General features: G+C 36.2%; 2 protein-coding genes across 3 annotated transcripts in view; both read left to right on the top strand.

Annotated features, from left to right (window-relative positions):
• Positions 1-4,133: 4,133 nt before the first annotated feature.
• LOC121429142 (sulfiredoxin-1-like) lies at positions 4,134-6,403 on the top strand. The gene is made up of 2 exons (XM_041626064.1): positions 4,134-4,989; positions 5,862-6,403. Exons 1-2 carry the CDS (start codon positions 4,660-4,662, stop codon positions 6,069-6,071), a joined length of 540 nt encoding a protein of 179 aa, XP_041481998.1. The 5' UTR covers positions 4,134-4,659; the 3' UTR covers positions 6,072-6,403.
• Positions 6,404-12,295: 5,892 nt separating this feature from the next.
• Positions 12,296-12,862, top strand: part of LOC121428738 (serine O-succinyltransferase-like) — a 30,773-nt gene continuing 30,206 nt past the window's right edge. Inside the window, exon 1 of one of the 2 annotated variants that reach the window (XM_041625552.1) lies at positions 12,296-12,336. The gene's annotated coding sequence lies outside the window, so the exon portion shown is untranslated. Of the gene's footprint in view, positions 12,337-12,575; positions 12,688-12,862 lie in introns of those variants that run through there. The other variant, XM_041625553.1, reaches the window with a different exon arrangement.

The raw sequence follows: 12,862 nt of genomic DNA, 5'->3' as shown, positions 1-12,862 counted from the left end.
CTAGGTTAAGTCACTGGAAGGCAATGAGAAGATTGTAGCTTAGAGATTGTAACCTGCAAGACAGAAGAGAGATATATCAGCCTTTTTTGGTATCAAAGGTAAAGGAAAGTAGTAACAGCAATTCAGCAAACAATTACTTCATGAGATTAATGAGAAAGTCTATAAAATCAGGGTTAACTGCCACCATACACATGTACTTTATGATCGAGATCTGGTACATTGAAATAAACTTATCTTTGTGAAATCATAAAATCTTAATACATTGTAGCAGAACACTGATAATTCTGATGATCAATAACACAAAAAATAAGACATAATATATGTGGGATTGTTTGGAAAAACATGACATTTTATGGAATTCTGTGCTTATTTTGATAATTTCTCAGCAAGTATTACACATTTTTTTCCAGAGCCATTTGGCATATGGTCCAAACACTTAGGTGGTCATTTTATTGGATTCTGTTTGAACTATTTACCTCTAACCTAATTTAGGTCACCAGTAAATTAAAATATTGTGGAGATGTGCTGGAGTAGCAGTTCAGTCCCGTGGGACTCAAAGTGAGGGTTGTCAGGAATTAAATCCCATCATACACTCATGTAGAATTTGGATGCAATAATACACCTTTGCCACACTCCACCCTGGTGTTAAATGGCAGTCATGAATACAAATAGTTTCAAGTGTAATCTTAAATATTTTTGTTGAAAAATTTAAAAAATTTATGTCGTGTGTTAATTGTTATGTTGGAAAAATAAAACAACTAAACTTGAATTAACAAGTTCCATGTATATTCCATGTATCAAAACTCCCTCAATTGTCCACTATCAAATCAATAAGGTAAACAATGATTCTCACAAAGTCCCAAATCAACGATTTGCGCTTGCTCCCATTGATTCAATAATTGTTCAACATCACAACTTTATTTGACAGTAGTTTCCTATGGCTATGTGCATCAAGAGCCGTCTACATGTAATGTATTGTAAAAGGGTTATTGACTGTGTACGTACATGTAAACAAAACAGAATTACTCAAAAATATCAAAACGCATAATCAGTGGACTGGGAAGCTAATTTTGCCGAAAATAACAAAACTTCCTTGCACTGTAATTATATGTATGTGAGGGTAACTATATAAACATATCTATAAACCTAAACTTGGACTTTAGATTTTAATATGAACCGTTCCTTATATTCCACAAAGTGTACCAACTACAAAATATAGATAAGGCGAAAAAATCCAACAAAAATTGAAACAAATTTATATACTTTTGAAGAAAAAAAATATCTACTGTCTGCACAATCACATAAAAACGTTTTACACACATTTTAAGGGGGAGAGGGTTCTGCATTTTAAAAGGATGCTCTGGGCAAAGAATATGATTTTAAACAGATAAAGAAAAATCAGACAACTGAACACTGAAAAATTGATCAAAATCGGACTAGGAATAACAAAGCCATGGCAGGTCATGGCATTTTAAAGATTTGCATTTAATATCTGGTGAAACAGTTCTAGGCATGTCTTCATGAATATTCAATGAGCAACTTGATAATGTCATGTACCCCTACTGGTTCTTTTGTACAATTTCATTATATGAAATCAGGATTATTCAAAAATTCTATCAAAAACTGAAAAACATTGGATTTAAAAATTACAACTGAATAGTGCATTTGATATTCATTGAGCACTGCAACTTATTTCATTATAAAGAAGACAGATTATTCACACATGTATGAAAATTGAAAAAAAAGTTTCATGTACATGTGTTTAACATAGAAGAAAAAGGAATGTGGGAAAGAGACATCATCAGTCCACCTAATGAATTTTCATTGTGAGGCGCATATAACTATTTTCACAAAATATTGCTAAACTTTAATTCAAAATTCAATAACTTCGTTATTTTCAGCATTTTGCTCTGTTAATTTTGCTCTATTATATACACTTTACATTATACATTATATATTTTCAGCCAAGAACTTCCCTTTAAGGTTTTAACATGGAATAGCTGGAATTTTTACCATTTTTTTTACCAGAGTCTTAGAAGGAACTGTCTGTGTATTGCACATTTAGGTCATTCTTCTGTGTTAAGAATTCCACAGATAGGAGACAGGGGAACCATTCTGTGAATAAGGATTGTCATAGAAAATGTACATGTAGAGTGTAGACATCCTCATTCCACAAATAATACCTTGATGAATTTAAAGGCACAGAAGGATCTGGGAAGATTAAGATTGTAGTGTTTTAACAGACATGTACTGCATATCGCGTACCTGTACTAGTGGGTGTTTCATAAAGCCGTTCGTAAGTTAAGAGCGACTTTAAGAACGACTGGTGAACCTTTCTTAGGCACTAAAACATCGTCAATGGTGTACCACTGATGATACCATTTACCAAAAGAAAGGATCACCAGTCGTTCTTAAAATTGCTATTAACTTACGAACAGCTTTATGAAACACCCACCAGTACAGGTACGACTGGTGAACCTTTCTTACGCACTAAACCATCGTCAATGGTGTACCATTGACAATACCATTTACTCAAAGAAAGGATCACCAGTCATTCTTAAAGTCGCTCTTAACTTACGAACAGCTTTATGAAACAGCCCCTGGTCCTGTGCACTGCGCAAACAAGTGCTAGAGAAACTAGTCTAGACCAACACCCACAAAAAAAATCAGTCCATTTCTGTCTGGCGAGACTTTGCCTGGTTTCGCAGCACCTCTTTCTCCATAGACCAAAGTATTGTATCCCATGCGCACCGCAGTCGCGGGAGTAGACATCATGCCCTGATAGTTGATACACAAAAGGTTATTTTGTTTTGGCCTGAAATGCACCAGAACGGGGAAAAATAAACTTAAAAGGAAAAAAAAAACAGTGACTTACTTTGGCTGTCGCGCAACTCCCACTTCCCTGGTTTATCCGAACTTAGACTAAACATAAAATAAACATATTATTTGGGCTATGCCTTGGCCATTGATGACCCTCTGTATGTTTTGATTATGTTGTAATACAGATCAAGTAGAACTTTGGTCTCTGTACTAAAGCACTCATTCAATGAACAAGGTTATAATATAACCTTGTTCTCAGTTATATCTCCATGTGTGACAAAATAAAGGTGGCAATGTTTGGCTTATTTTCTCTTTTTCTTTGGGGCAAATGCTTGATTTTTTTACACTGACAGTTTCCATTAGACCTGTTAATTCATACCGCTTGGCTCTTATTTAAATTTGATTCTTTATATTATTTTTTCGTAATTAAAAATAGAGATCAAAAAATGAAAATTTTCTTGCCATATCACTTTCCACCAATAGAGGGCGTACTCAAAAATATGCCCAAAATTCAAGTTTTTGAGCGCTCTGGTGAATACAAAAATTATTCCCACATTACTAATGATAAATAAATTAAAACTCTATGGAAATTAGTAATTTTGGTCACAAAAGTGATATTTTAATGATTTTTTAAAGTGTGTGCTCTATACAGCATTGGCATACCATAGTCCTACCTGTAGATTCTCCACAGGCCAGATGGTAGCAGTGAACAAGTGTACTATAGTATGTACATGTGCATGTAGATCTACCGTAATGTAATTGGTGGGTGGAGCCAAAGGAGTTCAGCGGAACAATCCTCATTTTGAAAAGTTCCCCTATCAAATGCATTCAAAGTGTAAAACATTTATAGTTTAGGCCTAACTCCCATTGATCACTTCGTACGAATTAGTATGCCAACACTACAGCACGGCACTCGAATTGCTATCTCTGCTCTTTTTGCACTATTTGCACTAGCAGTAGCACTCGCACAGTATTCAGACGTAGTCACTCTCTCATTCACTGACGTTGAACACTACAGTCTACACACTGACACTGAAAAGAAACGTAAACGTTCATTTAAAACTCACCTCGAACCCAATATACGTCCTGGAAAGGGAATTCCTGACTGTAACGGTTCTGTGAAGCTATTACTATTAGATTTACTTCAGCACAAACAACTCTCCAGAGAAGTGAAGACGAGTTTAATCTCAGCCTCAAAACTGAATTCTGAGTGAAGAAAACGCAAAATCGATCGATCACCAATTATTTTCTTACGGTACGGTACCGGACACGAGAGGGCAGCAATTGCGAAATCGCAAACCCGGAAGTTTAATGGCTCCCGAGTAATCTCCGAGCCCAAACTCCCTGTCTATTTTTAAGATTTACAATTTTATGCAGATTATGGAGCAGGAATGAAGCGTTTTAAGTTTTCAACGACTGCCAGAATTATCAGATTTACTGCTATGCGGATTAATTGTATTTTATCTGTGGACTGTGCCCTAGCCAGAATCCAGCTTGCTGTGCAGTGCTAGTAACTGCTAGGCAGTGTCTGCGGCAGTGCAAACGCATAAAGACGCCAGAGTTTCGGCCGGAAACTTTGATGATTCCTGTCTCGATTGCGACTTGGTTGTACTAGCCCAGGGGCCCCAAGGCCAGGCCTGAATTTTGAATGACTTTGTCATGTTCATGACCATGTTTTTTAATGTGCATGTACACGACTACCCGAACATATTAGTCTTGTGCTGTTTCATACAGATCTAAACAGTTAATGAGTTAAATCTAAATCTGAAGTGAACCAAATAATGTTGGACTTGGACCAGTCTTGGAGTACTAACGAAGTAAAAACACCTAAACCTTTTGATGTTTCGACAGACATTTTACATGTGTATCGCAGCAAGAATCTGCATCGCACAGGCGACCTTGAGACACTCTAAGGACTCCATCAATAAACCACAAATCTTAACAAGGACTTGCCGTTTTCCTCGTGCTGAAGACGTATTTTCTGTCGCTGTAGGGCGAGAGATCTGCAGGATGATGAGTGATGATGGGAAGAGTGAAGAAATAAATAAAGGAAGCATTCAGACTGAATTGATTCAAGATGTCTATGATGTTCCAATGGATGTGATCATTAGACCCATTCCACCATCCTTGGATGAAGCCAAAGTTGAGTCCCTGATGGAGACCATACAGGTTGGCATTGAAGTGGGAATTCTTCCATTATATGTGTGCCCTCCAGGCTCTACTTATTTAAAATATTCAAAAACCAAAGTCAAATCCTTCTGCTGTTCTCTTTTTCTAATTTTTTTTCCTACTTCCAGTTGAATTTGAACAGAAAATTCTTAAAGTTAAAGTCTGAAGAGATTTAAAATTGTATAAGATCATATATTTTTGAAAAATTGGTACTTAAATTGAGTACTCAAATGGAACAGAGCTCAATTTACATAGTTGATCTCTACCTTATACACCATTATACAGTATATACTTTCAAACTTTTACACACTTAACAGACTTTGATTTTGGTATATTCATGGATCGACCTAATGTAGTAGGTTCATGTTATATTTAATCTCGGGGGGGGGGGGGGGGGCAGTCAAATATATTGCTGTACACTTGCATGACCAAAAAAACATCTTTGAATGGGTGTTTTTTCAGTTTTGGGCGCGGAACGCGCATGCACTTGCTACAGGTATCAAAACACTGATTTTCCTCCAAAATGGATAGTTTTGAAAGACTGGTCAATGGTCAAACGTATTCAGGGTATTTTTTTCCCGAAAGCTCTTTTTTAAGACTAGCCAAACGTGTTTAGGGTATGTTTTTTTCTCCCGAGCTTTTTTCCCCGAGGTCATATTCTGGCGACAACTTGTTTAGGGCCTTTTAGGGGCATAAAATGTGTAAATAAAGCCCACAGGGTTATTTTGCATTCAGAGAAAAACTCGTTTAGGGGGTGTTTGGAAATAATTTGGCCACGCGTGTGTACAGCAATACATTTGTTCTCATGTTTTTTCCTCAAATACACATTGACATTTTTTCTGTGTAATTTTCATTTTCTTGGAAACATGTAGGACCCGAGTCAAGTTCACAAGGTACCTCCTATAGATGTCCTCTGGATCAAGGGTCGTGCCGGTGGGAACTATTACTACTCGTTTGGTGGATGCCACAGATTTGATGCCTATAAGAGACTGAAGATGAAGACTATACCTTGCAAACTAGTTCGATCTACTGTTCATGACCTTCGGATGTACTTGGGTTCATCGACCCCTGACCTTCTATAATTGGCCTGTTTTTAATTATTTGAGATGTAGGGGTCCATTTGAATGATGGGACAGTTTGGTAGTCTGCAGGCACAGACCCTAATTAAAACTGTAACTGGTTCCGTGACATTTGCCCCGGCAACAATTGCTCCACTGTACATTCCACACATTATGGAATGCCCAACTTAAGCCCTGGATTTAATGATATATCCTAAACCTAACAAAATTTTCTTGCAGCCCTAACCTTACATCTTAGACGAAATAAAGTCTGGAGCAATTGTCGCCCAAGCAAATGTTACTAGTCAACATCAACAACAGGGTCTTCACGATCGAGTCCATGGTTTATGCATATTTCGTAAATCAAAAAATGTCCAATGCTGATGCGCGCATTATTCAGTGTGCCAAATTGATGCCTGTTACCATGGTTAGATATTCATGATTCCACTGTTTGAAGAGTGGGCTCATTAATTCAAAACAGTGGACTCATGAATAAATTAGCGTATCTATGGTAACAGGTGTCAATTTAGCCCACTGACAAAAGCGTGCATCAGCATTGGAATTTTTATACATGTGCCCGATACGCACTGAATTAAGCGTAATTTATACAGGAAATCTGCATAAACGATGGATGCAACCGTGGGTTTTCAAACCATGTTTGTGAAATCAGGCCTATTAGTCTTTGATAATTCAAGTCCAGTAGTCTTGAAATTTTAGATCATTGTAGCATATCTTCATAGAAACCAGGGGTTTTGTGTGCCAAATGCACACCACATTTTTCTTCCCGAGGAGTTGAAAGGTGTAGGTTTGGTTGGAATAGGAATACATCTCATAGCCGTATTTTTACCATCTCTGGTCAATGGGCAAATAATTCTTATTATGTTCACTTATATGAAGTGTATCAGCAGAAATGGAGGAAATTCCACGGATGCTACCTGTCAGGAAATCAATGTTCCTGACATAAAATGCAGTATTATTGCAGTTCCTTGTAGGTTTATTAACATTAAACGTTTAATGAAATTTACTCTCCTTTCTATGGAATATCAATAAACATGGATTTGCCACCACTTAGAAATTTTTCCCCTTGAATTAAAATTGCACACAAATGCCATAGTTAAACAATCTGACAATTCCATATTCCTTTGTTAAATACTGCCCTTTATGCCTGAAAACTGAGTGAAGATAGATATAAACAAGAACAGCTCCAGTTTGTCACTGGTTATCCATGCACAACCTTAATTTCTCTTAATTTTTCATTTTTTTACCATTGAAAAAGAAAATCAATGTACTTTTGTCATCACTGATGATAACTCACATTGAACCTTTAATTTGATTGGCTGTTGAGTGATGTTACCATGGTATTTACCACCCGGGGGGGCCACTTACATTGACGAGTGGATACCATGCGCGACCAAAAAAACACGTAAAAAGGATGTCCTTTTCACGATAGGGCACGTTACGTACGTAACGTGAAAAGGGTGTCAAAAACACAAAAATAATGAAAAAAGGGTATCTATTTTGCTAGGAAAATTACGTGTTTAGGGTCGAATTTGCGGGGATGATAAAACAAAATTAAAATGTTTTATAAAGGATGTCTTTTTTGCCCCAACACTACGTGTTTAGAGTCCTATTTGCGCGAGGTGTAGAAGGTGGGGTCGTACTAAACCAAATAAGGTAAAGCCGACAACCAAAGGACCCGTAACAATAAAACATTCCTGTACTTGTTTAGGGGTTCATTTCAGGGAATATTTGCCAAGAGTATCGTTTTGTTTCCAATACTTGTTAAGGGTAGGGTTTCACACGCCAATACTTGTTAAGGGGTGCATTTTCAGAATATGGAAATTACGTGTTTAGGGTGCTTTTCAAGACTCCATGGTCACGCATGGTATCCACTCGTGAATGGAAGTGGCCCCCCCGGGATTTACCATCAATGGCAGAGTTACTATCCATGTACATGTATACAGAGCCCAGGTTTGGAACTACATGTATACGGAATAAAGGTAATTCTAATCTCTGCATCTAGTGTGTTTGAGTGCCACTGCCCCCACCTAGGTCCTAGATTAACAGATTAATATAGACCATGATTCACAAATACATGTTGTGCCTAATGACATGTTATATGTCAGTTTAAAAGGATGGTCCAGGCTGAAAGTATTACATCTTAATAGAGTAAAATTTGCAGGGCAAAATGCTGAAATTTTCATCAAAATCGAAAAACAAATAACAAAGTTATTGAATTTCAAAGTTTATTGTGTGAAAACAGTTATATGCACATCGTCATGAATATTCATTAGGTAGGCGAATGATGTCACATTCCCACTTTCCCTTTTCTTATGTTATTACATGAAATCATAAATTTTTCGTCATTTTTTCATACCTGTGTAAATGATGTGTCTCCATTAATAAATAATGCACTTAATTAGTTGTCAATCCAATTGTTTTAGTTCTTGGTAGAAAATATTTGAATAAACTTAATTTCATATAATAAAATAAAAAGAACAAGTGGGGATATGAAATCATCAGCCCAGCTTATGAATATTCATAAAGACATGCCTAGAACAGTTTCACCAGAATAATGCAAATCTTTAAAATTCAATAACTTATTTTTTATCCGATTTTGATTAAATTTTCAGCAAATTTGCTCTGTGAATTTTCCAGCCTGGACCATCCCTTTAACTGGTAAATTCCACAGACAGAGTTATAATAAAAACACAACTCAAAATATCAAGCACAACTTGATTTTCGCTAATCTGTGCATCTAGGACTAGTTGCAGCTGAATGCAACTTTTTTTTGCAAGAAACTAATGATCATTTGATGATTTGAGTATTTGCTGTCTTGAATATTCCATGTTCAATGGTGTTAATTGCTCAAGTAATGGATGAGGTAGGGATACAACTTGTGTGATTTGAATGGATATTTCTATGTCATGGTGATTTAAAGAAAGAGTGTGTTAGAATGATACAGTAAAGGTATATAATAGTTTTAAATTTTATGTATGATTATATTTATTATGATAAATATATATATATATATATACTCCTGAAGAAGACGGAGGTCCGTCGAAAATTTGAGTAAAGAATAAACACTATATTGGCATTGAAAGCATTATCTTCAGCATATTTTGTTACCATTAGAGAATCTACAGTTACTTTGAGATCAATCAGTTTATGCAGACACAATATTTGTGTATGACACTAATGGGAATACCATTATACTTGGATTATTTGATTACGTTCAAAGGAAAATGTACTCAAATGCAGTACATACATGTACATGTATGTAGCTACTGATGATAAATGTACATGTATGAAAGCATATCAAACCTTGTACAGTGATGTCATTATTTATTTTGCCTAATAATATTTATCATATATTTTTTTTCCTCATTTTTAATTTACCCTTTTTTGTACTTCTCTTAGTTCTCTCTACTATTATGTTTTGCTCTCTTCTAATCTCCTTGAGCATTTAATCAAAATGGAAAAGACGCTATATAAATCATATGTATTATTATTATTATTATTATAATTTCTTTTTTTTCCATTGGCAGTGAGTTGATACATGTAGGGGTACTCCAGGCCAAAAATTATGAGTTTTGGACAAATCAAACCAACGAAACACTGAAAATGTATCAAAAACTAAGGCAAGGAATGATAGTTATGACATTTAAAGGTTTTACCTTACATCAGTGAAACACTTCAATGCATGTCCTAATGAATATACCATGATGAAGCTACTGATATCATGTCCCCACTTATTTTTTTGTATTTAATATTCAAAATTTGGTTTATTCAAATGTTCTTCAAGAATGTAAAATAAGAATAACTACGGAATTATTCAGGGGACACGGAACAGATTTGAAAATTGGGGAGGGGCTGATATAAAAAAAAATCACAATCAGATGGTAATTTTTATGTTTTTGTACACAGTTTTGGGCTTCAGCCCCCCCCCCCCTCCCTGTTCCACATCCCCTGTTATAATGTAAAATAATTATTATTTATACTTACCTTGTTACTAAGGGAAACATGTTTTTACACACATAGAAAGAAATATTGAATGATTTTGATTTCATGTAATAGAATTTTTTCAAAAAGAAAGTAAGGACATGACATTATTAGCCCACCAATTTGCATATTTTCATAACAGCATGCGTATAAATGTTTTCACAAAATATTGCTGGAATTTAAAATAATGATTATGATAATGATACTAATATCAGTATTGATATTATTGATAACAATAATAAGAGTAATAATGATGATAATTCTAATAATGATTATAATAACAATAATGATAATAATGATCATAGCAATGATAATAGTAAGATGCCTCTTGAAAACAAAAATAACATGGACAAATTAAATTATGACTCCAGGGGATGTCTGTATAGAGAAGAGCTTTGTCAGCCATCATGATCTTGATCTACATTATTTGTCAGGGTGCATGTAAAATATGTTTAGTTCATGGGATGTGTGTACACAGAGTAGGGGTGTGTTTGAAAGAGAACATGATGACAAGTGATAAGGATAGTGGAAAAGGATTTAAAAAAAAAACACTCGACGATATGTTGCAATGAGCATTCTACATAGCTACCATATCACCGTCCTGGAAAGTGGCCCTAAGATGTTGATTGTAAGTCATTTCGAGTTAACCAGTTTAACAATCACTGGTGTGCTGTAGAGAGCAGACTGAGCCAATTATGAAAAATGGTAACAATAATAAAATGAGTTCCATGACTAAAAAAGCATATTTTGGGATATATTAAAATATGTCTTGAAAGTAGTTTTTCATTTTACTAGGAGAGCAGTTGCCCCCTTCCCCCCCCCAAAAAAAAAAATAAATAAATAGTAATAATGAAATAAATATATGGAATAAGCTTTTAAGTTCCATGGCTAAGAAAACAAAAACAGACCAAGTTTAAAATATTTTTTGATATTATATTAAAATATGTCTTGAAAGTACATTTTCATTTTAAAAAGCACATTTACCCACCCCTCTCTCTTTATCTCTCGCAACTAAATGTTTCCTTGTCCTGTCTGTCACTTTCTTCGCCCTGTAAATTGAGTCACTGCTAACAAAAACATTTTTGGACTGCAAAGGACTCAATTTCTGATATATGTTGGTCTCTTTGACTGTTTATCTGCATAACAATTGTGGTCATCTCTGATTCCTCTAAGTCCCACTCAAATCTCTCTAGCCCCCCCCCCCTCCCATCTCTCTCCATTTGACTTTGAATTTGTGTCACACCAAAAACTAATAGACCAGTTCGTAGTTACTTCAGGGACATTTTTGGTCAAATTACCATTTCTTTCATTATGATAGGCAGATTTCAAAGCAAGATATTACATAAGCTTGCCTTACATAGCAGGATGAAGAGATAAAACCAGGTGACTAGAATAGCACACCAATGAACACTTTATGAAGGTATTTGTTGCATTCCTACTTTGAATGCAGATCATAGCATGTTGCACAATGTACTTGGCAAATTTGAAATACCAGTCTGTGGACCTCGTGGACGCATTGCTGTTTTTTGTGGATGTAAATGAAAACTACAATTCAAAAGAATATATGAATAATCAAGACATCAAAGTTGGTGCTTATCTCATTAGATTTTAAATCACCATGCCACTTTAGTACAAATGACCTTCCTCTGATCATGCATAGAATATTTTGATCATGCGCAGAAAGGAACTACGAACGGGCTTATTCAGTGTATTGCCCTGGTTTAAAGTTTGGATCATGAGTAAGTGAAAGGTCATTGCCAAAATTGAAGTTTATTTATAGAAAGTGGAAAATTTTATTTATGAGACAATGAATTACTTTCCAAGCGAATTGGAAAAATGGAAGAATATTGACTCTGAAGTTGTTTGATTGTTGGAAGCAATAAGCCAGCTCATGATCAACTTTTCTCAAATTACCTTTGCAATTTTTCATTAGGATGAGCACTAACATTTTCAAATGAAGATGTTGCAAAATACTTTCCCAGCATCGACCAGGTGCCTATGTCAGTGAATTTGAAAACCACCTTCATGGTTTATCTCTAATGACTTTTTTGCTGCTCGTGCGCAGTTTACAACCGTAAACAGGCTTATTTCAAACTACATTTGCGGAAATATGTTTTTGATAGACACTGCGTATATCAATCGTACCGTCTGAGAAATCAGCTGATAGCGAATGAGGGAAATTCCCTTCTCTGTACTGAACTTTGTCGCGAGAGGGGGACAAACATCTGTCAATATGCTTTGCACAAAAAGGGACAGTTGTTGCCGTCGGAGGTCTAGCCTATCACCGGTAAGAGTCTTTTTCTCTCTTTGATTTTAACTTTCTTATCAATGTCAGTTCAGGTTAATTTTGAATTTGGCCGTATTGATTTAGACTCTAGATCTGAATCTAAGTTACAGTTATCTTTGCAAGGAGGGGACTATGTCTAATGTTTTATCGATCCAAGACACCAAGCCTTGCAAGCAGAGCAAAGGCAGTGCCTCCGCGCAAATTTGCCCTTTCGCCCCGCACCCATCCAACGGACCCAGCAAGCCCCAGGGGCCAGGGCTACAGCTCCGTCGCCAAGCTGAGCTGTGGAGCTTCGTGGGCACTAGGCCAGGCCTGCCCTGGGCCTTGATTTTCCTGGTTAACTTCGCCTCGGTTAGTTCCCCATGCATAGTTCTAGCCAGATACTAACCCAGGGAGCCCAAGGAGCTCACCGTGCATTTTACTTTTTAGTTAAGTTTAGGGGCCTACTCCAACTTGGACTCCAACTTGGGAGTCCAACCTCCGGGGGGGGGGGGGGGGGGGCACTCAGTATATAATGCATAGTGGG

The sequence above is a fragment of the Lytechinus variegatus genome, chromosome 15 (assembly GCF_018143015.1).
Source record: "Lytechinus variegatus isolate NC3 chromosome 15, Lvar_3.0, whole genome shotgun sequence".
Taxonomy (NCBI): Eukaryota; Metazoa; Echinodermata; class Echinoidea; order Temnopleuroida; family Toxopneustidae; genus Lytechinus; species Lytechinus variegatus.
Note: the sequence above shows the minus strand (reverse complement) of the source record. Positions and strands in the feature narration are given on the sequence as shown.

Coding starts and splice junctions, on each gene's coding strand:
- LOC121429142 (XM_041626064.1), top strand. CDS start 4,660: ATGTTTCGACAGACATTTTACATGTGTATCGCAGCAAGAATCTGCATC. Junction 4,990..5,861: donor CCCTGATGGAGACCATACAG/GTTGGCATTGAA, acceptor GGAAACATGTAG/GACCCGAGTCAAGTTCACAA.